This window comes from Stenella coeruleoalba (assembly GCF_951394435.1).
Source record: "Stenella coeruleoalba genome assembly, chromosome: 9".
Classification (NCBI taxonomy): domain Eukaryota; kingdom Metazoa; phylum Chordata; class Mammalia; order Artiodactyla; family Delphinidae; genus Stenella; species Stenella coeruleoalba.
The window spans coordinates 63,741,309-63,765,824 of NC_137155.1; the positions used below are offsets into that span (position 1 = coordinate 63,741,309).

At 40.0% G+C, this 24,516-nt stretch overlaps 1 protein-coding gene across 1 annotated transcript in view; it reads right to left on the reverse strand.

Moving 5' to 3' along the window:
- The window catches only part of HERPUD2 (HERPUD family member 2), a 42,412-nt gene extending 31,810 nt beyond the window's left edge, over nucleotides 1-10,602 (reverse strand). Inside the window, exons 1-2 of the mRNA XM_079932462.1 lie at nucleotides 10,297-10,602; nucleotides 9,675-10,092 (exon numbers count right to left, since the gene is read on the reverse strand). Of these exons, the coding sequence (XP_079788588.1) occupies nucleotides 9,675-9,821 (147 nt within the window). The 5' untranslated portion in view covers nucleotides 9,822-10,092; nucleotides 10,297-10,602. The remainder of the gene's footprint in view (nucleotides 1-9,674; nucleotides 10,093-10,296) is intronic.
- Nucleotides 10,603-24,516: the final 13,914 nt, after the last annotated feature.

The window sequence follows — 24,516 nt, forward strand, 5'->3', positions numbered from 1 at the left end:
CAACTCAGACATCCTACCTGCAACAGTCTCTCCCAGCTCTCGCAGGGCTAGCTCTTAACCATCTTTTGGGTCTTAGCTTTAAAGTGACCTCCTCAGAGAGGTCTTATCTGATTTACAAATTTAAAGTAGAGTATTTCCTTTCACACACCCGGTTAGTTTCCTTCATAACACAAGCCATAATCTGTAATTACCTGCACGTTTATTTCCCTAAGTGGTATATGAGTGCCAAGAATAAACGAGGGTCCATATCTGTCTAGCTCATCCCCTTACTCCCAGAGCCTAGCACTGTGTCCTGCAGAGTAGATGCTAAATGCCAATTTATTAAATGAAGTGTTATGAGTCCAAAAGGGCTTACACAGATTTGGAAGACACACTTACTTGAAGTTCATTATATCAGTTATTTTACATGTAATCATTAAGAATGGAAATGAAGTATTTAGTCTGTGAACCACAATACTAGTTTAAAACACTTGCTGGTGCTAAATTCATTTGGTTCATTTCTGCAAATGGTACTGATATTAGCATATTATTATACTATTGAAGGAGCAATCATATGTTAGTATCTTAGTATTAACTTTACTCTAAATTAATAGTCAACTTCAAGTAAACTTGTATCTTTTCACAGCAAGGGGACATCAATTTTCAAAAAAGCAGAATATAACAAAATTACATGGTACTCCCCGAAAATACGTGAAGCAAAAACAAGTGTGGATGAGGATGTGAAGAAAGTAGAACTCTCATACATTGCTGGTGGGAATGTAAAATGGAACAGCCTCTGGAAAAGCTTGGGAGTTCCTCAGAAAGCCACCATATGACTCAGTATACATCCAATTCCATTCCTAGGTGTATACCAAAGAGAACTGAAAACAACAAATCCACACAAAAACCTGTAAAGGAATGTGCACAGCAGCATTATTCATAATAGCCAAATAGTCGAAACAACTCATATGCTTTGATGAACGGATAAACAAAATGTGACATTTACATATAATGGAATATTATTGGGCCATAAAAAGTAATGACGAACTGATACATGTTATAACACGAATGAACCTTGTAAACATTATGCTAAGTGAAAGAAGCCAGACATAAAAGGCCATATATATTACAGTTAGATTTATGTGAAATTTTCAGAATAGGTGAATACATATAGACGAAAAGTAGATCACTGGTTACCAAGGACTGGGGGACAGAGAATGGGGAGTGACTGCTAATGAGTATGGGGTGATAAAAATGTTCTGGAATTAGACAGTGGTGATGATTGTACAAATTTGTGAACTACTAAAAACCACTGAGTTGTACACATTAAAGGGCAAACTTTATAGTATGTGAATTATACCTTAATTTTAAAATTTGTTGCTTTAAATTGAATATTCAAATATCTTCAGATAATCAGAAGTAAAAGGAAAAAGAATTCTTTAATTTTACTTTGGGTGAAAACAGAGAAAAAGTTTTCATGTGCATAAATTAAGTAAGAAAATTTGAAATTTTTTCTACTAAAAAAATTAGTGAAAAAATTCAGTTTAAATATCAGTGAATTTAATTTAAATATCTGGAAAACCAGTGGTTAGACATGATAACAAACCACACAATAATCAACTGAATTTTCAAGTGGTTTGGATTATAATCTACAATATTAGGAAAATAACAGATTTTGAGATCTAAATTCAAATTCAGTTTAACTTGTAAAAGTGACACAATTTTATTTATCCAGACCTACTAACAGTATTTTATTTTATATTTTTTTGCGGTACGCGGGCCTCTCACTGTTGTGGCCTCTCCCATTACGGAGCACAGGCTCCGGATGCGCTGGCTCAGCAGCCATGGCTCACGGGCCCAGCCGCTCCGCGGCATGTGGGATCTTCCCGGACCAGGGCATGAACCCGTGTCCCCTGCATCAGCAGGCGGACTCTCAACCACTGCGTCACCAGGGAAGCCCCTAACAGTATTTTTTACCTTGATGAAAAATCCATTTCTGTATTAGTTAGGGTAGTAATGCTAGCTGCTATAATGAACCTCAAGATCTCAGTAGCTTAACACAATAAAAGTTCATTTTCCTCTCAATAAAAAATGTTACATGGTATCCTTTAAATATAAGAATTCAGAAGACTCAGGATTGGAAAATCTAAAATGAAGTACTAATTAAATTGTCAATGAAAATTTTCTTCTGTTAAGATACTGGCTACACAGATTAACATATAAATATACTTGACTACCTCTGTTAACAACACCACCATTCTTCCTGTTGCTCACATCCTACATCCAATAGTCAGCAAATCTTAATAGGTACAGTACTTTACCATCTCCCCTGCTCCACCCTAGACGAAGCCTGGTGATATATGGTAGAGCAGAGGCAGCTAAATTACCAAGTTGGAAACATTCTGTTGGCACTCTGAGTAGCCCAGAGACAAAACTATACCACTCCAAATAAACAGCTGCTTAACCAGCTGGCCCAAAAACTCTGCTACCCACTTAACAGAGGTTGCTAAAAACCAAGGTGAGGAAAGCTCACCTGCTAGTATAATATGCAAAAATAAATCCTAAACTGGGGAAAGATGTTTTCTTTCTAAAAGGTTTACATATATTTTATCTAAAGTGTCTGACTTTTTAATGTTTATTTAACAAGACAGCAAAAACAGACAAAATACCATGTATCCCTAATGCACTTAAAATATTCACAAGAGTCTAAGAGATGAGTTTACAAACCGAACAATACTCTTATATTTCTGGAAAGTCACCTAGTTGGTATCAAAAGATTAGATTTTTTACGTGAAGGACTAAATGGGTCTTTCATAATTATGAATGGCTTAAAAAAATCATGTCCTTAGTATATCCAACTTCAACATAATTAAATAGCTCAGTAAAAGCAACGGTTAACTTACATATTAGTGCAAAGAACTACAGCCCAATTTCTTTTAAAGTGGTAATTATTAACATTTCAGTTCTTATATACAGTTCAGCCATAAGTGTCAAACAGCTTTAAAGACCTGGTTCTCTGCACAACATATCGTTTCTGTGGGAAATGAATCCAGTGAATTTGTACTGAACATATCTCCCTCCCACTCCCACCTAAATCCACCCAATCTAAAGCCTCAGGAAATTCAGAAACATGTAAATGCAAGCAGAGCTGACCCAAACTGCCTCTACCTCTTATGCCCTTGCAACAACAGTAAACAAAACCAGCTTACAGAGCTTACACAACAATTTCCTCTGGAACTCCAAAGGGACATTCCCTGCTTAGCTGTTTCTACTGACAGGCCAAATCAGGTATACATACAACAGAGATGCCAAAATACATGACTGCTATGGTTCATACAAACAAGCAGGAAATGTGAAAAGATAGGGCAAAGCAATGTACTTGGAAGTCTTAAGATATTATGTTCCCATACCTTCCCTATAATTTATCAAAATAAAAATAACCACACACTAAGCTGACATGCATTAGAATGGTATTAAGACTGTGTTACCCATTCATCTGTAGCCTTTAGATGACAACCCATCTAAACACACACGCCTTTTTACAGTCCACTTACTTCTTTTTAATTTGCAAGTATATAACTGAGCTGGCCAAATCCCTAAATGCCTTTCTTCATCTTATTATATATAACCATCATATGGTTAAGACCTGAGGCTTGCCAAGTCAGACCAACCTGGGTACAAATTCCGATTCTACTACCTAAAGTTCTATGACCTTGGGCAAAAAAATCACCAAGCCTCAGTTTCCTCATCTATAAAACAGAGCTGATAACAGAACTCACAGCGTAAGCTGTCTATGAAGAATAAGTATGATAAACATATAAAGTGCTTACCAGAATGCCTGGTATACATAGCAACCTCTTAGTAAACGGCAGTTTAAAATCACAGCACCAAATATGACAGTTAAGTAAAAGCATTTAGGGGCTTCCCTGGTGGCAGAGTGGTTGAGAATCCTCCTGCCAATGCAGGGAACATGGGTTCGAGTCCTGGTCCAGGAAGATCCCACTTGTCGCGGAGCAACTAAGTCCATGCGCCACAACTACTGAGCCTGTGCTCTAGAGCCCGCAAGCCACAACTACTGAGCCTGTGCTCTAGAGCCTGCGAGCCACAACTACTGAAACCCGTGCGCCTAGAGTCCGTGCTCCGCAACAAGAGAAGCCACTGCAATGAGAAGCTCACGCACCGCAATGAAGAGTAGCCCCCGCTCGCCGCAACTAGAGAAAGCCCATGCGCAGCAACAAAGACCCAACACAGCCAAAAGTAAATAAATAATTTTTTTAAAAAATCATTTTTAAAAAAAGCATTTAAGACCATCAAATCAATATCTATTATGTGTGGGAATTCCCTGGTGGTCCAGTGGTTAGGACTCCATGCTCTCACTGTTGAGGACCTGAGTTCAATCCCTGATGGGGGAACTAAGTTCCCACAAGCAGCGCAGCGCAGCCAAAAACAAAATTATTATGTAAAGGAGAGAAACTTAAAGTTCTAAAAAAATCCTATTTTTAAAAGCACTGATGCATGATTAAACAAAACATTACCTTCGCAGTACTGTTATTTTCCAAAAAACACATTAGAAAAAGGCAAGGAGTTAAACAAAACAAATTTCAGTCAGCACTCATTTTAACTTTCCATCAACCTTTGACAAGAGTCTTATAAAACAAAAATTATTTGTGTGTGTGGATTATAGCCCCTTTAAGTCAACAGTTCTGAGGTGGTTAAGCAAGCAAATTTTAAAACTGACCTGCTTACTTATGCTAAGTGAAGTAAGTCAGACAGAGATAAATACTGTATGATATCACTTATATGTGGAATCTAAAAAATAAAACTAGTGAGTATAACAAAAAAGAAGCAGACTCACAGATACAGAAAACAAACTGTGGTTATTAGTGAAGAGATGGAAGGGGGAGGGGTAATAAACAAGTAGAAGATTAAGAGGTACAAACTATTAGGTATAAAATAAGTTATAACGGGTATATTGTACAACACAGGGAATATAGCCAATATTTTACAAATTTTTAAAAAATTCTCTATTACCTTCCTAAATAAGGTAATAGAGAATTACAAAAATAAGACAGATATAAACCTCAAATTATATTATGAAAGCTACTTCCACTGACAATGAAAGTAAGACTTCCATCTAAACTGTAGGCAATTTGGTTATAGAATGTTATATTCTCAGAATAGAATCTATGCAATTGGTTCTATTCCTATTTCTTTAATTCTAACAAATCTCAGAGCGAGGGCACTATTTGAAAAGGTGCCAAGAGAGAGGAGGTCTATCCAGAACTGAGGGACATGTTCAACGGTCATTTTGACCTCAAGACAAAAATGGGAAGCAAAAGGATACAAGCCCCAGAAAGGTTTGCCTTCAAAACTGAATTCAGGGTGAGTCAGGTCCATCGTAGTTATTGTTTGTGTATAAGAACAAATAGTAAGAAACAAGATAATGAAAAAGGTGCCTAACTGGATTTAGAGGTCCTTATTTTTTATTTTATTTCTTATTTATAAAGTTTTCTCTAAGATAGTCCATTCTACTGGATAACATTAAGTTCAACCATTTTGATTTTTACATACCTAGTAAATAAGTCTAAACTAGACCAAAGTCTGAAACTAGTCAAGTAAAAGTGGCCCTCTTGATATCTTCACCCACTAGCAGTAATTACCTAAATTTCAGAATAATTATTTCACACTACAGGCCAATTTTAGGAACTGAAAACATAAAGTCATGAAGTGATGACAAATGTCATATTAGAATATGATTCACAATTATATACACTATCAACATGAACTGGTGCACTCCCCAGTTCTTAAACCAAGTACCAAACCAATTATCAATACCATTCAAAGTTAAACAAAACTCCACCAGAGCTCAGTTTCACACCTGAGGTTTTTAATAATGACTTTGTAATCTGTGTAAATGTGGCAATTGCCTTGCCTCCTAACTAGAAAACACTTTCCCCTTTTAGCCCATTATGGAGCTATAATCCTTTAACATAGTACTATACTACTAAGTACTATAATAATATAAAGCATTTAGAATCATCAGTGCAACAACAGCTGTGAAAGAACAGTTAAAAAAAAGAAAAAGAAACTATGATCTAATCTGATTAAAACTTATTAACTCTTTAAGAAAAATGTCCCTGTGAATCTCTTAAAACAGCTACACATTCCCTTACCCTCACTCGAGAGTGGACCATTCCCTTCCAGTGCTCCTACAGCACTCAGTATATCCCTCTTATATAACACTAGTACATAATATTGTAGTTATTTACTTATATGTCTGTATCCCCCACTAGACCTGAGCTTTTTAAGAGCAAAGGACTCTTACCACCTTTTTGCTTAGTATGTACATAGACCTTCAAATGCCAGGTCAATAAATTCCTAATTAAATAAATAAATGAAGCCCAAGAAAGTGTGCTTTGGAAGGAGGGGTATATTTGTGGTGGGTTTATTGAGGGGAGGGGAGGTTGAATTTAAAATATCCATGCAAATGGAGATTATCTGTGATTAAATGAAGTCAATATCTGACCATAAAGCTAAAATCTTAAGATTTTACACACTGTTGCAGAGTTTAGCCAGAATTCCATTAACAGCATGTAGGCATGTGACCTATCCTTGTAGAGATCCTAAAAGAACAACTTCAAATCTCCATTCTTCTCCCTCCAGCAGCTCTCATTTATTTTCCTAGAAGCCACCGTCCACAGGGATCAAGGCCCTCTACCTCCCCTGACCCATCAGATGCAATAAGAGCAGTGTCTACGAACTGTTCTACTTCACGCTGGGGAACACTTGCTTCTACCAGGCACTAAACCCTTCTCTGCTCCCAAGTCCACCCACCTCCACCTTTCTTATGCGCAAGGAATCAGGCATAAGAAATGATCTGTTAAACACCAAACAGCACTTGAGACACTTAAAAACAGAATCAATGTTAAGTAGTCATTGTGGGGGGTCATAAGAATCTAAGCTTCCTTTATATTAAATCAACAATATAATATTGCTTATATTGTTAAATTTCTCCATTCTAAATAACAACTTCACAAGTAAACTTTAAGGACTCCAATTCCTATGCTGAGGACTACCTATGGCTTTGGAGTATCAGTAAACAGTTGGTCTGTTAAACAACTGTGATACTTCAAATCAGTTCTAAGTGATAAAAAAAGCTAGAATGTGAGTGTGTGAATAACCTTTCAAAGTTTTCAGTGAAGTTCTATGAAAATAAACACATGTGCGCTTCACTGGTGGCGCAGTGGTTAAGAACCAGCCTGCCAATGCAGGGGACATGGGTTTGATCCCTAGCCTGGGAAGATCCCACATGCCACGGGGCAACTAAGCCCGTGCGACACAACTACTGAGCCCGCACCCTAGAGCCCGCGAGCCACAACTACTGAAGCCTGTGCGCCTAGAGCCGGTGCTCCGCAACAAGAGAAGGCACCGCAATGAGAAGCCTGCGCACCGCAACGAACAGTAGCCCCCGCTCGCCACAACTAGAGAAAGCCCTCACACAGCAACGAAGACCCAATGCAGCCAAAAATTAAATAAATAAATAAATAAATTTATTTTTAAAAGAAAGAAAAGAAAAGAAAAACACATGTACACCATCCCCACCTTCATTAACCTAGAAATAAACTTCAGATATTACAATTCACTTGGAGAAAACTTGCTGGAAGAGGAAAAAAGGTTTGCCACAAGGTTAGGTAATTAATAGGCTGCAAATTATTTGGTATACCTTCCAAAAGTGCCTCCGGTGTGTACTAGAAGCAAGCAGCTTAGGAGGGCCGGGTGTAGTGAAGTTTGCAACTGATCTGTCCTCCAGCAGCTGACTGATCCACATGGGCACTGATAGCACTCCACTGAGATAAGTGCTAAGATGGCAGAACTCCTGCCAAAAACAGGCTTATCCCAGGAGCAGGTAAGACAAATAGGGTTCACACTCCTCTCTTACTTTTTAAAAAAGAAAAAGTTTCAGAAAAGTGATAACTCTTGTTCTATCACAGTGCGAACCAAGTCCCTTTTGGTTTAATCATATAATGTAAAAGATCCTCACATAAGTATACACTTGAACATATAACTAAGTACTTAGATATATGCTCAATAATGTACTTAGGAATGGCTATGTTATGAACACTACTATGGAAGTCTAAAGCTTTCAATTCTGCCTATCCTGAAAAGCTATTTTCTACTTTAAAAATGTGTAAAATGAGTCATATGCAATAGGAAATCTTTTGTAAAGCAGAAAGTTTTAAAGAGAAATTGTTACCCCTGTGTAAATCTTACCTTTCAAGAAAAGATTTGAATGAGAGTTCCAACTATTTTGTTCCAAGTACTTAAATACTTCAGGGTTTTTATTTCTCCTACTAAAAATATTTGTAATCAAAAAGTACTGACAAACATAGCTACTGCCGACTAAGAGTTGTTTTTCTAAACCACCTGTTTTTGCAATAACCACCCTATTTCTATAGCTATTCTAGAAGCCTAAATGCCTAACTAAACTTAATACTGTAACACTGAAACAGTCCTAATTCATTAACATCTTAATATAGATCAAATGCCTTCCTTACTTATTTGCATAAAACAAGTGTTAAGTAAAACCTAGAAAGCACAGTTGCCTTAATATAGATCAAGTGCCTTCCTTACTTATTTGCACAAAACAAGTGTTAAGTAAAACCTAGAAAGCACAGTTGCCTTCCAACACATCCTTGCTGCTGGCTTAAATTTGCCAGATGCCAAAAATATTTCCCACCCTAAAAATCCAAGCTTCTTCATTAATTAAAAAAAAAGGTTTAGTAATCACTGAAAACTACTTATTCAGGAATGAAATTTTTACACAACGGAGAACATGAAAGCCTAACTTTCATACACACTACACAACATTATACTTTTCTAAATTATTCCAAGATTTAGTTATCAACTGTGTTGATAACTTTCAAATCTAACTTTGGGGACAGATAGAGCCATACTGTCTATTTTATTTATTACCTTTGCAATATCCAGATGTGATTCAGAATGAAAAACAGTGCTGCAGTAATTTACAAATGGCTTTATGAAAGGAATAAAATGATGCACCAAATGGTGGGGGTGTGGAAGGACTGTTCTCCTCTAAATGAAGAAAATTTCTGTGTCCTCTACAGGAGGAAAATGAGAGAGGAAGGGGCAGAAGAAAGTGAATCTAAAACGTATAACTCTTTGCTTCTTGAAACATATATACTAGTGTGTAAAGTATAACTTTCATAGGGGTCACATACTTATTTCAAAATTCGCTCTTCAGCAATGAGCAAATTTCTGGGCCAGATGTTGAAAGTAAAAAGGAATTTTAGTCTAATAAGCAATAAAAGCTTGAGTATGGATTGCAGTGTTTATCTTTTTTTTAAAGGATGCACCTGTCATTCCCATTTTAGGTTGATGACTTTGAGTCCAAGGAAAACGGTCCTATTGTATGCCTGCCAATTCTCATGTGCCTTGATATTTCACTTACTAATTACACTTACTAATTAACTGGACCTCATCAGGAAGATATTAATGATGGTTCAGACACTCAAGAGAGTCGCATAACCTCCGAACGCAAAATACTTCGCAGTCAAAATACTTTGCAGTCAAAGAGACCTATCTGACTCAAGAGGGGTGGGGATAAGCAGGGAGTAAGGGAGTATATGACACGAAAATCTGGCCAGAGCACCTGCGCCCAGGTTTTAGACACTTACTGGTTTGCTAGGGTACACGTTAGACAGATGTGTTTTTAGTTTCCCCACGGTCCAGTTCAAGAAGCAGCTAATAGTCTGGTCACTGTATTTCTGATTCGGTGCTTTAATGATGAGGGTCACAGGAATCTCCATCCCATTTTGGTCCATGGTGCCTCCAAGGTCGAACAGAGTCAAGAGGAGCAGCAGTTAAGCCCAAATGAGCCGAGGTGGTTACTGCCGGCGCGGCTGGGATGGGGACGGAAGCGAATGGGTTCTTATTCCTTGTCCAAGTAAGTCACAAGTGCATCGGGCGATACAAAGGCCATTGCCGGTGCCAAGGATGATGGCCAGGGGCGGAGGCGGCGGCGGCGGCGGGGTCTGGGGGCCCGGCCGGGGGTGCAGTTTTCCCCGCCAGGTTCGGGCTCCGCCGGGCTCCGGACTGCAGAGGGAAGCCAAGGGGAGAGAGAAAGCGGTGAGAAGGTAGAGAGGGGTGAGGGCGCGACAGCCCGAGCCACCGCCCCGCCCCGCCCCGCCACGACCCCTAAGCTGAAACGCAACAAGGCCCCGACGCGACGGCCCCGCCACGCGGGCTGGAGAAGGGGACGGGCCGCTCAGGGCGGCCAGCCGCGACAGGCAGGGCTACCTGAGAGATGGCTGCGGGGCCCGCCACCGCCGCCCTCCTCCCCCGGGCACGGCCACCGATCACACAGTACGGCCGAGCGTCCTCCGCGGCGGCCGCTCCCTTCCTACTGCTCGGCGGCGCCCACGGCCCGGCCCTGGATCTCGCGAGGCGGCGCGGCGGCAGCGGGAGAAGTTGGCCGAAGGGCTCTCCGCCTGACCCCTCCGGCAGGGCAGCTGGAGCGCAAGGCGGGGCGCGGCCGAGACGGCGACAGGTGGCAGGAGGGCGGGGACTAGAATAGGGGCGCCGGCCGCGAGCGCGCCTGTTTTGTTGTTGTTGTGAAGAAGGTCCGGGTCCCCTTTAAGCCGGAAAACGCAGGGCGGAAGTGCGTCAGGGGCGGCTCGTCCCCGCGCGCTGCCCTCCAGGTCCCGCCGCCGACCGCCCCTGGCGGCCCAGGGCGGCCGGTGCCGAGTTCTGCGTCGCCTCGAAGTTAGTCGGGCGTGTCGAGCCCGCCAGGCCAGGCCATTCGCTCCGCATTGCCTCCCCAGCGGTACTCGGGCCTCCACTCGCTTCGCTGGCGTTAGCACATTCTGTTTTGACCACACCCGGAAGACTTGGGAAGTGTTCCTCATCCTTAGAGCTGTCTCTTCAAAAGTTAGTGTCCTTGCTGATGCTCAGTCAGACTTCTGACCATCATTTCTTGTGTCGACTGTCTGCAAAGCACGGTACCTGGAGCTTTGGGGAAGGAGGGACTGGGGGTACATTGCATAAGGAGGAGGCTTTCAGTCTACCTCTACTTTCCGTGTGACCCTGGCTAACCTTCCTGAGCCTCAGTTTACTTCTGTAAATGGGGACGGTAATGGCCACCTGACTGTGTGCTGTTGATTAAATGAGCTATGTAGGTAAGCCATCTGGTACAGTTCTGGCGTATATTAGTCTCTCAACTAAATATTAATTTCCATGTATTTCCTCTCCGTTTTCTCAAAAGTTGGCAAGTGTTTGTTTACTGAGCACCTACTGTGTGTTCAGCACAGTGGGAGATGAAGACGGTTGGCAGTGTTATTTTCTGGTTTATGGTTTACACGTGGGAACGCGAAGTTTCAGGCTATTGCCCAAAGCCGACTTACTCTCCATTTTCTGCACAGGTTTAGGAGTCAGTGCAGTAAGTTGAGATGTGCATTTGCACAGGTCCAGGCTTCCACTTATAGGTGAATACAAGCAGATAATGTAGGGGGCTTTGGAGACCTGGTCTCTTCCCCTCTCAGCTGCAGAGGAGTTAGTGAAAGTTAGAGACCAAGAGGAAATTCTTCCTCTCAACAGCTAGTGCCCCAGGATCCCTTACACCCTCTCCTCCTTCACCTCTTTCTTTGTGATAGGACACCTACCATATCTTAGCCATACCCTCTCAATGCTCTTCTAAAATAAGAGTGAAGTTTCCTTTATTTCTTGTCATGGAATGAGAACAGTTTACTATGACTTGGATTTCCTGTAGCAGACCCTTTTTCTACCTAGTATCTAGTCATCTTAATAGAACCTTAACTTAATTCTAGCTACAAGTACTTTTTCTAGCTCCCTTACATCTAGCAGCAGCCATTCGACACACCTGTAGCCCATAAGATGAAAGGTGAAGTTGCTACTGAGGCTTCCAGGGGAGCTTTCAGATGAACATGTTCTGCAGACCAGAGCTCATCCTTGCCCTCTACACCTGTCTTTCTTACTGGAGGAATGTGATGCTGGCAGTGGGGCAGCCACAGCTCAGTCCTGAAGCAACAAACAGGAGAACAAAGGCCTGTATTACAAGGATGGCAGAACAGAACAATTGAAAGAGGCTGAATCCTTTATAGCATAAGTGTGCCACCATATAAGTCCCAAGCTGTCTGCTCTAAGAATTCTTTCATGTCCAATTCCTGTTTAAGGCAGGAGGAAGTCTCCCCAACCGCAACTGCCACAAGCACCACCACCCAAGCCTGCGGCTCCTGTCACTTATGCCTGTGACTCACACTTCTGGGAACCCCTTAGAGTAATGTGGTCATCCCCCTTGGCACTCTGAAATGTACATTATTAATGAGATATATATTAATTAATATTGACAGAATGTGCATTTCACTGGATAGACACTACTTAAAGTAGAGTTCATCAGAGGTTCACTAACATGGACAAAATCATTTTAAAATGTAATGAACATTCAAGAATTTGAAATATATGAATATAAAGATGATAGAGTATCTGATAGAAATGATTTTTTTTTTTTTTTTGCTTTACAGCCACCTGAATTAACAACCTAAAAATGCTTTTGATGCTGTGGAACTTGCCCACAATAAAAACAGTATGTAAATATGATCCCATTTTTGTTAAATTACGTGTATGTGTTTATAGAAAAATGTATGAAAGGGTAGTCCCTAGACTATTGATAGTGTTTAACTTGGAATTTGGAGTAGGAAAAACAGCATGGAGGGGATGCAAGATAGCAGTTACTTAGAGGCTGCTGTGAGCTGTTTGTTGTTCTTTGTCCGTGTTGCACATAAGAAGGGGAAATGTGAAAGAACAACTACACATCTCAGTTACCATTTGCTACTTAAAGACAGCCTCTAATGAGAATGCTTAAGGGGAGGATGCTAATAGATAATAAAGGATTTGTGATTGTTAAGGCCAAATCTACTTTAACAATATTAACTGTTCAATACACATAATTTTAGTAGCTAGTTCAGTAATTCAGGGTGATTTCTGCCAATGGAGTAACTTTCTTTGTTGACAAAGTAAAATACGTAAAGAAAATTATTTGTAAATAATAAAACTGATTTCCAGTATTTGTGGGATATTTACTTCTAATTCTTTTAATTGGGAAGGAGGACAGCTAGAAAAGCTTATATTGACTCCTTCTGTGAGATTCCAGTTTCTTTTAAAATTTTAAAGAAAATAAAGTGCTTATTACTGAGCTTTTCTTACTAAAATTTGGAATACCTTCCAGGAAGGTAAAATACTTTATGATGTTGAATAATATAGTTTTCAGTGTTTTGGGTTTTTTGTTTTTGTTTTTATGATAACTCTCTTGGGAAGAAAGACTTTAGTCAAGTGATGATCTTGCAGTTGCAAATTTCAAAGATGATGATAGCCATCTGGCTTCTGATTGATTCCTTCTATTTCTATTTACACCAAACTTGTCTTTTTTTTTTAAGATGCTGTGCCACAAAGCATCTAATCAAATCTCAATCAAATTTATTGTTTAAAAACAAGTGAAATCCTACATTTCAAGCCTAGGAAAATTAGCTCATTTCAACACTGCACTTTCAAAATCTTAATTGGTCCCAGATGTTTGATTATAAGCCATATTGTAGAAAATGGAATGAAGAAAACCACACATGCATTGAATGCCAAGTGGGTGATTTAAGTGATGTGTCATTTAATGAATTTTCAGAACAGCCCTGAGAGGTAGTGAGGTCAGTGAAGCTCAGAAAGGCTAAATGTCTTGCCCCAAGTCACACAGCTAGTAACTTCCAAACAGGATTCTGATTCCTCTGTAATACACACTCTTTCCACTACACTGAACTTAAAGATATTCATTCATAACAAGACACATTCAGGAGGAAAAGGCTTTCAGGAACAACATCTTAGAGGTCATCTAGATCAGCTTTCCAAGTACTGCCAGAATCACTCTTAGGACATCTCTGAAAGGCAATCAGCCAACTTTGGCTTAAACTCTTCCAGGGAAAGGGAGCACCATAGTTTTCACTACAGCATGACCTATTGTTAAACAGCCATGGTTATTATAAGTGAATTAAAATCTGCATTGCTATAATTTGTCATTAGGCCACTTTTCTCCTCTTGATTAATTCAAAATATGTTTACTTTTATTCCACGTCTGCCCTTCAAATGGTTAAATGCTGTCTACATCTTATCCAAACTAAACATCCCCAGATTCTTCAACCATTCTTAAGAATAGTTTCCAGATCACTCAAAACAGTGACTCACCTTTGAACACACTACTTTGCATAGCCCTCCTCAATTATGGTGACCATAATGAGCATTTCGACACATGATTTCCCTAGAATAGTCTTCATAAGGACACGTCTATATTTCTATTTCTGTATTAATATAAATCTTCATAAGGTAGTTTAGCAGTTGGATTTCCTGCTTTTCAGAAACTATGTATCTAGTCAGTTCTTAGAGCGACCATTTGGGTAAGACAGAAGTCTAATTTCTCTGATGAGTTAATCCACTGACTTATTTATCATAACACTTGGAGAAAATTGTAGCAAATAGCATCTCACTGACCTCCTTTAGGTGACCAGAGGAAGGGGGGAAAGGGGAAATCCCTTATATTTTTCATCCTCTAAAGAATTTTGACCTAAATATATGTATTAGTTATTTATTTCTGCAAAACAAATTGCCCCTAAAACTGGGTCAGAATTTTGGGAGTCTTTGCTGTTGGTTCTGGTTTTGAGTCTCTCTTGCAATTGCAGTCAGGATTTCAGCTGGCATTTGGTTATCGGAAGGCTTGATTGGAACTGGAGGATCTACTTCCAAGATGGCTTACTTCTAAGGCTGGCAAGTTGGGCTGGTTGTTGGTGTGAAGTCTCTGTTCCTCCCCATGTGGGTCCCTCCACAGGACTGCTTTTGAATGTCCTTACAACCAGACAGCTGGATTCCCCCAGAATGAGGGAATCCTAGAGACCAAGGCTGAAGCAGCAATGCCTTTCATGACTTAGTTTCTGAAATCTTACATTGTCACCTACATGGTGCGCTATTTGGTCACATAGGCCAGCCCTGAGTCATTGTAGGAGGAGAGTAGTATGAGCATGAATACTAGGAGGTAAGGACCTCCTGTCATACTGGAGGCCAGTTACCATAATGTACCTTACCAAAGCATAGCAGGTCATAATGGATACCCTGTTCCTTCTGTATGCAGCTATCCAAGTCCAAATCCCAATAGTAACCTTGCAGTTGGTTCACAACTGCATGCCCTTCCTCTGGCATTTAGCCTCTCTTCCCAGAGCTGTTTCACCAAGTTCCTCCCCCCAAAATTAGAACTATCTAACTCTATTGGCTATATTTCTCAAATGTTTATAAATGTTTATCTTTTTTGCTAAAAGTAAATATAGTTTAGCTGAGTTTGGGAATATTAAATTTGCTACACTGCATTCAAATAAAGGTAAGAATAATCACTAAATTGAACATGGAGAGTAGTCATGGGCCTAACTCAGGGGTTCTTAATCTGGGTCCAGAGACATACCCTGAATTATCTATAGGACTGTGCATTTATCTGGAGGGAGAGTCCATGGTTTTTATCAGCTATTTATTTATTTATTTATTTTTGGCTGCGTTGGGTCTTCGTTGCTGTGCGCGGGCTTTCTCTAGTTGCAGCGAGCCGGGGCTACTCTTCGTTGCGGTGCACGGGCTTCTCATTGCGGTGGCTTCTCTTGTTGCGGAGCATGGGCTCTAGGTGCTCGGGCTTCAGTAGTTGTGGCTCGTGGGCTCTAGAGCGCAGGCTCAGTAGTTGTGGTGCACGGGCTTAGTTGCTCCATGACGTGTGGGATCTTTCTGGACCAGGGCTTGAACCCGTGTCCCCTGCATTGGCAGGCGGGTTCTTAACCACTGCGCTACCAGGGAAGCCCTTTATCAGCTTCTTGAAGGGGCCATTTGTAATGCCTTTCAGAGCAGCAACAAAATTTAGTCCTCATTGTAAGGTTTTTCCAGTTAAAGGAAATGGGTTTTTGAGCCATTTACCAAGTTACTGCCTCAAGGGCCCCAAAACACTGTTCATTGCCTGCTTTGTGATAATAGAAATAAATCCTGTAAATATCAATACTTCTCCTTTTCCAGCTTTCATGATATTAAGCTTTGTCAGTAAAGAGCACTGGAGGGACACTAGAGGAAGAATAGAATTCTCTACCTGTGTAATGTAGTGTGCTCCCTTAGGCAGGCTCTTACAGCACATGTGGCTTCTGCAGCTCTCAGTTCCAGCAGTGCCCAGTGGCCAGCAGTGTGTAGCACCTCCCGTGAACAGGCAACTTTGCAGGCAACACCCATGAGCATCTTTCCCTGGAACCCCATCAAATGGCTTCACATGGAGTACCACCAGTACAACACTGTTCATGAATAGCTTCCCCTCACACCCCTTAGCCAGCTTTTCTCCCTCAGCAAACTTCTCTGACATCAAATGAGCCACAGTCACTGGACTTCTTCAAGGAGGGTCTATCTGAGCCCTTAGGGCAGTAGATGATCACTATATCTGATTTTCCTATATTCTTTAGCATTTTCTTAGTTCTTTGCTATCCATCTCCTTATCACTCCAATTCCTTGTTATAAATGGTAATTCTTTATATTTAACCTTCCATGTTTAAAATATTGTTTGATTTCTGTCTCTTGATTGGACCCTAACTGATACAGAATTGGTATCAGTAGTGATCCCAGGAGAGAAACACACAAAGAATTTGAGGATTGCCTTGGTCATGCCCTTTGGCTGGGTTCCTCCCCATTGAGAAGTGAGATGAGGGTATTAAAGTAAGCAAACTGTCATCTGTGGTTGATCGTGATGACATGTCAGCTGAAGCAATAGATTGCCCAGCTCCATGCTGCCCTTGACCATTATGGCAGTTAAGATGTCTCTAAGGACAATAGTATGGCATAGAGTCTTCTGAGTGTCCTTTAGCACTTATAGAAAGGAAATCACAAGCTCGTTTCTTTCAACTCTCAGCTCAAGCCACAGTCTAAGACCAGAAAGCTTCCATGATAACTATAAAAGAATCTTTTAGTTCTTTCAGACACAGGGGTGATATTGTCAAAAATCAAGCACAAAATTTTATTATATGGATTGCTGAATTGTAGCAATAGTTGTATTCGCAGTTCCATCAAATTTTTCACACAACAAACTAGCGGTTATCAGTGGCGGGGGCGAGTGGTATACAGGTGGGGGAGTGAGAGGTACAAACTATTGGGCATAAGATTGGCTACAAGGATGTATTATACAACATGGGGAATGTAACTAATGTTTTGTAATAACTGTAAATGGAGTGTAACCTTTAAAAAATGGAGTGTAACCTTTAAACATTTTTAAAAGGAAAAAACAGAAAAGAATGGGCAGAGAAGAAAGACCAGGGTTACAGAAAAAAACAAAGTGTACTAGGCAAAAAGAAAAAGTGTGCCAAGAAAGAAAAACGGAAACCCAAAGTAGGATGCAGCCTGCATTTTTAAACATTATTATCATCATCATTATTTCTAAAATAAAATGGCTAAATTTTTTTTCATTTTTTACATAAAAGTTAAAGCATTGAATGAGAAAGAATGGGATCCTGAAAATTGGAATGGGGACAGCTGCTTGAACACAGATGAAGCTAATCATCTTGAAACTACAAGTCACTCCAAGCTACCTCTATTAAAGAAAGAAGTTTGCCCTCTGGAGACTAGCCTTCCTTTGCTTAAAAACTCTGTGAGAACCTCACCAGGGAAGATGCCTTAAAAGGGAATATTTATTCTCCACAAGACACACTATAACCACCCACTACTGCCCCTAGACCTAAAACTAGGGTTAAATCTCAGCATTCTCCACAGCGACAGGTACACACAGTGACCCAGGAAGAAATAGCTTACACACCAAGATAATTGCAAGACTTTACTAATCTATATCAGCAGAAATAGGAAGTATATTCTAAGAGTGTTAGACCTCGGAGGGTGAAATACAGCACTAGATTGAGCCAAATTAATGGATATAGTGCACTTAGTAGATTCCAAGCTTGGTGTGTTAGTTCAGGAAGCTGAAGGTAGCTCTCACGATTGATTGGTCGACTGAAACTTGGACTCAACCATGGCCTACATTTAATATAGCTGAGATACCAGAGCTATCTACATCATGTAGATAAAGGAATCCAAGGGCCTAGGGAAATAGGTATGTTAAATGTATTGTGTGTTACCTGCACACCCACCTGTCCCCTTCAACGTTCCATGAGAAGGCCCAGAAGACACTCACTTCACTAAGGCATTGAGAAATACATGAGTGAGGGGAGCTCCCACATCCTTGTAAAGCTCTGTGTTGCTCTCATTTGTAGACCAGGCATGACTGAAGGGGATGCTGCCACTGAGATAAACTCCCTAGTTATAGTGCCATTTGGAAGACAGCACCCTGAAAGGATGAGAATCTGTTTCATAGGATGCAATATATCCTTTGGATCAGAGACCATTATATGCAGAGGAATGTCAGTTCTTAGCTCAACTGCAACAATACTTAATGTTCACCATTTACAATAATAATATTTGTGCTACTCACTATAACAGAGGACACAAAGAACAGTAAGATATACTTGCCTTCAAGGGGTTTCCAACTTAGGAGAAAATAAGACAAGCCCACAAATGACTGTAAGACAAAATAGAGTAAGGGCAGTATCCCAGGCCCTTCTGCAACCCAGCCAGTTTATGTCTCAGCCAAAAGCAGAAGAGGAAAGTGAGGGATCTGCTGTATCGAAGTGGACTGGGGGCAATTTGCAAAAGGCAAACAGTAATTTGACTTGACTCTTCCTTTCCTCAGCTTTTTCCAACTTTTTCTCACATTTCCCCCAGATTATATGCTCATTAAAACCAATCCACTGCCTTTCCACAAGCCCAGCCGACACTGTAAGTTCAGAGAGGTCTAGCTATGCCACAGGAGATAAGATGGACCTCACACTACCAGGCATGCATGTCTACCTCCCCCTTCTTAAGGCCTATTTTTCACTGTGCCATTCTTAAGGACAAGCCTCATCCTTTTTTATTACACTCTCCACCATCCCTCCCATTTCGCTTCCAGTAACTGCAGCAATTTCTTTATGTTGGTGGTGGCTTCCTAATTAGTTGTGTTAAGATTCTGAGGCCAGATCTGGGATCAGCAGGATAATTGATTGATTTAACTGACATGGGTTAAGGAAAGGGAATGACAACTAAGTCAAGTGCTTCAAATACCGTGCACTAGAAACCCACTTCATTCATTCAAAGTATTTCACATTTCAAAGGTTTTGTACTTTCTATCTTATCTCGAAAAATATTGCCAAAAACATGCATAACAATTAAGTAGTTTCATAACTGGTCAATAGAAAAGGCCAAAGTTCTTGAGTAAAATCTTGTCTTCTTAGTTTCTTTCTTTGTGTCGTGACTCCCTAGGGTTTGTAAACTAGGCTGAATCTTTGCAACAGCAAGCTAGCTTTGACTAAGAAAATTTGTTAAATTCCAGGCTTTAGAGAGTAATAGGACAGCTTCTTGAGTATAGTCTTTGTAACACTCATTCTTAAAGAATGCAGGATTTTATCTCCCTGAAGGAATTTATGTTTCACAACTTTGATGTTGCCCAGTGCAAAATGCTCAGCTCTGTTGCAAGAATTCGTAACTAAGATCATTCCAGAATGAAGACAAAGCAATTTAACATTAATCGAGTACTTATTACAGATGTGGAGTGTGCTAGGTGTGTTTATGTAGTGATCTCTTTGAATCCCTTCAAGATAAACCCTGAGCCCTCACTTGCAAACTTTCCCTGCCCCATCCTTAGATGTTTTGTCTGTACTTCTATGTGAAATCTATTTCATTTACCATGTGATAATTATCTCTTGATAAGTCTGTGAGCTCCCTGAGGCTAGATATCATACCTTAAACAAATTTTTTATCACTGTTGCCCAGGACAATCCCTTTTTCTTAATAACAATGAATATTATTGACTAAATGATAATACTCATTTTACAGAGAAGGTAAATGAGATAAGTAATTTGCCCAAGGTGAGTCAGTTAATAATTGATAGAGCTGTTGATACGAAAGCCTCTGAATTTTATGGCATTTCCTATTTGTCTGTGTTTAACACCACTTCTAACTTCCGTACCTGTAGGATTTGGGGTAACCATCTATGTCCTCTTTCATGTATGCAATAGCAGACAGTAGAGTGTCTGGGAAAACTACAGGACAGAAATCTGGGCCAAATTGAGGAATACCATGAGGTCAGCAAAAGCGTCACAGGGACGAAGTTCAGAAGTGATGGGGGGACATCCCTCTTCAGACATCTGCTAGGAATCTCAGGTAGCCAAAAGCAACATCCCTGATTAACTATAAACTTGCTCGTTAACTACACAGAAAAGCAGAGGAAAAAAAATACAGGAATTTCAGCATTGTACCTAATTCTTATCTCTTATATACTTTCCTCTGACATTTAATGATTAGCTATACCACATGCATTTTCCTGCTAACTCCTCTGCCAAACTCAGTATTTTAATCTATTATATTTTATTGCACATATGACTAGAATCTCCTATAATTATACACTTGCAGCTTTTTATTTTGTGTCTATGAAAGTTATTCTTTGTTAACACAACCATTTTTATTCACTCTTATTTACTCTCACCCCAAATTGCAGCTTATAGAGTAACACTTCAGGAAGGGAAATATTTGAGGCACTCTCCTTATAACAACCTGTGTTTGTGAGGATGCCAAGAAACCTATGAAAGAAAATAAGCTTAAAGAAGGAAAAGAAAGCTCAGCATAAATTAATACTTTTTCTCAGATTCATGTGAAAGATGGTCTTCTTTGCTCCCCACCATTTATGTATTGCTTCTCCAGGGTTTTTTTTGTATTTTTGGTTTTTTGTTTCAAAATTCATTTAGAAACTTCCATTTTGGATAGGGGGTCTCATTTTGACTTATTATCAATAGAAACCATTTTTCTTATTATTTCATAGGATTTTTTTATCAGCTATGATTTTCTTTTATTTAAAACATTTTTAACTTCATAAGAAATTCTAGTCTAATTTGTATAGCCTAACCATCCTAAGTTAGCAACTATCATTATTTTTTATTTCTTCTGATTTTCATTATATCTGTATGCATATTTATAATGAAATTCATATGTATATAGTTTTATAATGTTGTAATAGTATGCACACACAATTTTAGAAATTCCTTTTTTCACGTAAAAGTGTTTTTATAAATTATTTTTATTTCTATTTGGTTATTTTTTATTTCTACATAGTCGTATTTATCAGTGCTGAAGTTTCAAAATGAAATACTATATCAACATGCCATAATGTTATTTAACCATTTCTCAAGTCTTAGATATGTGAGTTCACAGTTTTTTATTTTTAAAAATAATGCTTCTATAAACATCTTGGTTTGCTTAGCCCTTATACTTGAAATATATTCCCAGAAGAATGATTACTAAGTCAGAGGATCTGAACTCTTGATATACATTGTCCATTATATTTTAAATCAACTGAAAATAAATTTAAATATTTGGCATTATTTATTTTAACTTGCTTTAGTCCAGCTGTTAATATATTATGTCATCAAATATTTTAAAATATGCTGAAAATATGTCATTTAGTTTATTTTGTTGCAAGTGATAATCAGCTAACCATCAAAAAGGCATGGCTGGATTCAGGAGTTTTCTTTCTCATTCTTCATTTATTTCCCAATGATATTATTGGTATCATTCCTTGTTGGGCTTTCTTCATAGTAGGAAAATGGCCACTGGAGATCTCAAGCCTAGTTATTTAAGACTATGGCTTCCATATATCAGATCTCATTGAAGGATTCTGATTACCCTTGCTTGACTCTAATGCCTATTAATCATTTTGTCCGTGAAGACGTAGTACTGTACTCAGATTGTCCCATCTTGGTCAAATACTGACCCTAGTGGGGTGGGGAGGTGGAGGGCAAGGCACCATGACTGACAGCCCTACTAGAACCATGGACTTGGAAAGAGCTGAGGGGCTTAGAGGGGCTATTGGCAGACAAAACCAACATATCCATTTCTTATATTGTTTCTAAACTTCTTCATATCTATAAATGTAAACGTAGACTTGCCCCTCTTTAAGATTGTGAAGTAAGAAGTTTTACTTTCTTGCTCCCTTATCTCCCCTTTCTGCATCCTTCTCCTTTCTCCCAGACCTACCACCACTGTCCAGTGACCTAATGTTCTCGCTAATCTGTTTTCTATCAAAACCTACTTTCAGTTAACAGGAGTTGAAAAGAATCCAAAAAAATCAAATTAAGACCCAGGACTCAAATTACTTTCCTCCATAGAGTTGGTTAGTTTTTAATCGAGGACAATCATACAAGACTAAGAAAGGTAGAATTTGAAGGGGAAGGGGGACACTTGAGCACCTTCAAATACTCCCCTTCTACTAGGAATTCATTTTTTCCCCCTTTAGATTGCTAGTAATATCTTTAGTGAAAAGAATGTAAGAGATGAATAGAACCCAGGATCACTAACTTGAATCCTGTCCATTCAGCTAGATCCCCGGAGGAAACACACATGTAGAAGACAAGGCTAGCCAGTGCATGCTCTTTATTACCGTGAGGCTTTTGCCCAAACCCCACTATTTAACAAAGCAGACAAAAGTGGTCAAGAGCATAGGCTCTGGAATCAGCCCAACCTTTGCTCAAAAGTGGCTCTATCATTTATTACCTGGAGTCTTAGTACCTTGACTATAAAATGGGGATAGTAATTTCTACCTTATGGGGTGCTGTGAGGATTAAAAATAAATAAATAATGCATACAGACTGCTTAGTTCAGTGCCTGGCACAGAGTAAGCCCTTATATTGACCTTTTTTTTTTTTTTTTTGCGATACGCGGGCCTCTCACTGCTGTGGCCTCTCCCGCTGCGGAGCACAGGCTCTGGACGCGCAGGCTCAGCAGCCATGGCTCACAGGCCCAGCCGCTCCGCGGCATGTGGGATCTTCCCGGACCGGGGCACAAACCCGTGTCCCCTGCATCGGCAGGCGGACTCTCAACCACTGCGCCACCAAGCCCTAAGCCCTTAATAAGTGATAGTCGTTTGATGATGTTGATGATGATGAAGGATGAGAAGGAGGAAGAGGAGGAAGAGGAGGAGGAGGAGGAGAAGAAAGGGAGGGGGAAGAGAACAGAAGAAAGAGGAAGGAGGAGGAGAAAGAAGAAGGCATCACCTTCTTACCTGAAAGGCCAAAGCACATAGAAACCTCCTTTTCACTTGGCTGCAAGTTGGTCTTAGGACCTAAAATAATGGTCATCAAAAATTGCTGTCCTTATACCTCCAAAATAATTTTTTAAACTATGAACCCTCTCATGCATTTTTAAGTTAACATCTAAAGGTTTTCATTCTGAATTTAAATAGTTATGAAATGATATTCCTGGCATTTTAAATACTGGCATTTTCAAATACAATTTTTATGTCACTTTTAGCTACCCAGTTGTTAGTGTCATTCACTCTCTTAATGTCCAGGGTTCCCAAGCCTATACCAAAATAACAAATAATTATTAATTACACCTCTTTTTCTTTTACTTGGAAGCAACTTATTTAATCTACTAGACTCAGGGAGGGAAATTTTAAATTTGTTAATTTCAATACGCCTTTGCCATTACCATATGCTTAAAATATAATTTCATGAAAATCTCAGAGCTACAGATTTCACTCATTTATTTCGCGGCACATATCTGTTACTTAATTTAATTACCAAAGCCAGCCCTTATTGCCAATCAGATAATTTTTTCTATAGAAAAAGGACTAGGGCTTCCCTGGTGGTGCAGTGGTTGAGAGTCCACCTGCCAATGCAGGGGACATGGGTTCGTGCCCCGGTCCGGGAAGATCCCACATGCCGTGGAGCAGCTGGGCCCGTGAGCCATGGCCGCTGAGCCTGCGCATCTGGAGCCTATGCTCTGCAACGGGAGAGGCCACAACAGTGAGAGGCCCGCGTACCCAAAAAAAAAAAAAAAAAAAGACTAATATCCTTTTTAATTGATGTATACAGGCTAATGACGGGAAATGAATTCTGAGTATATGACATATACATACACACATACACATACGTCACATATCTATAGACAGTTGACCCTTGAACAACGTGGGTTTGGACTGCAGGTCCACTCACACGTGGATTTTTTTCAGTAACTGCGCACTACAATAATACATGATCCCCAATCCCTGGTTGGTTGAATCCAAGGGTGCGGAAGTGCAGTTACTGAGGACCAATTGTAAAGTTATACATGGATTTTCCACTCCGGGGTGGGGGGTGGGCTACACCCTAAACCACCCTCCCACCTTGTTCAAGGGTCAGTTGGACAATACATTCATAGTTTGGAGAACCAAGTCCCATACCAATAAAAGTAGGCTGTACTGCGTTTGGCTCTCAGGCCCCTTTCCTCTTTTTTCCCCCCTTTCCTCTTAAACCTGCATCAAAGTCCAGCACAGTATCGATCTGACACTGAGATGATCAACTCAAAGACAAGGACAAGAAACTGAGAAAACAACCCATTCCGGTACTA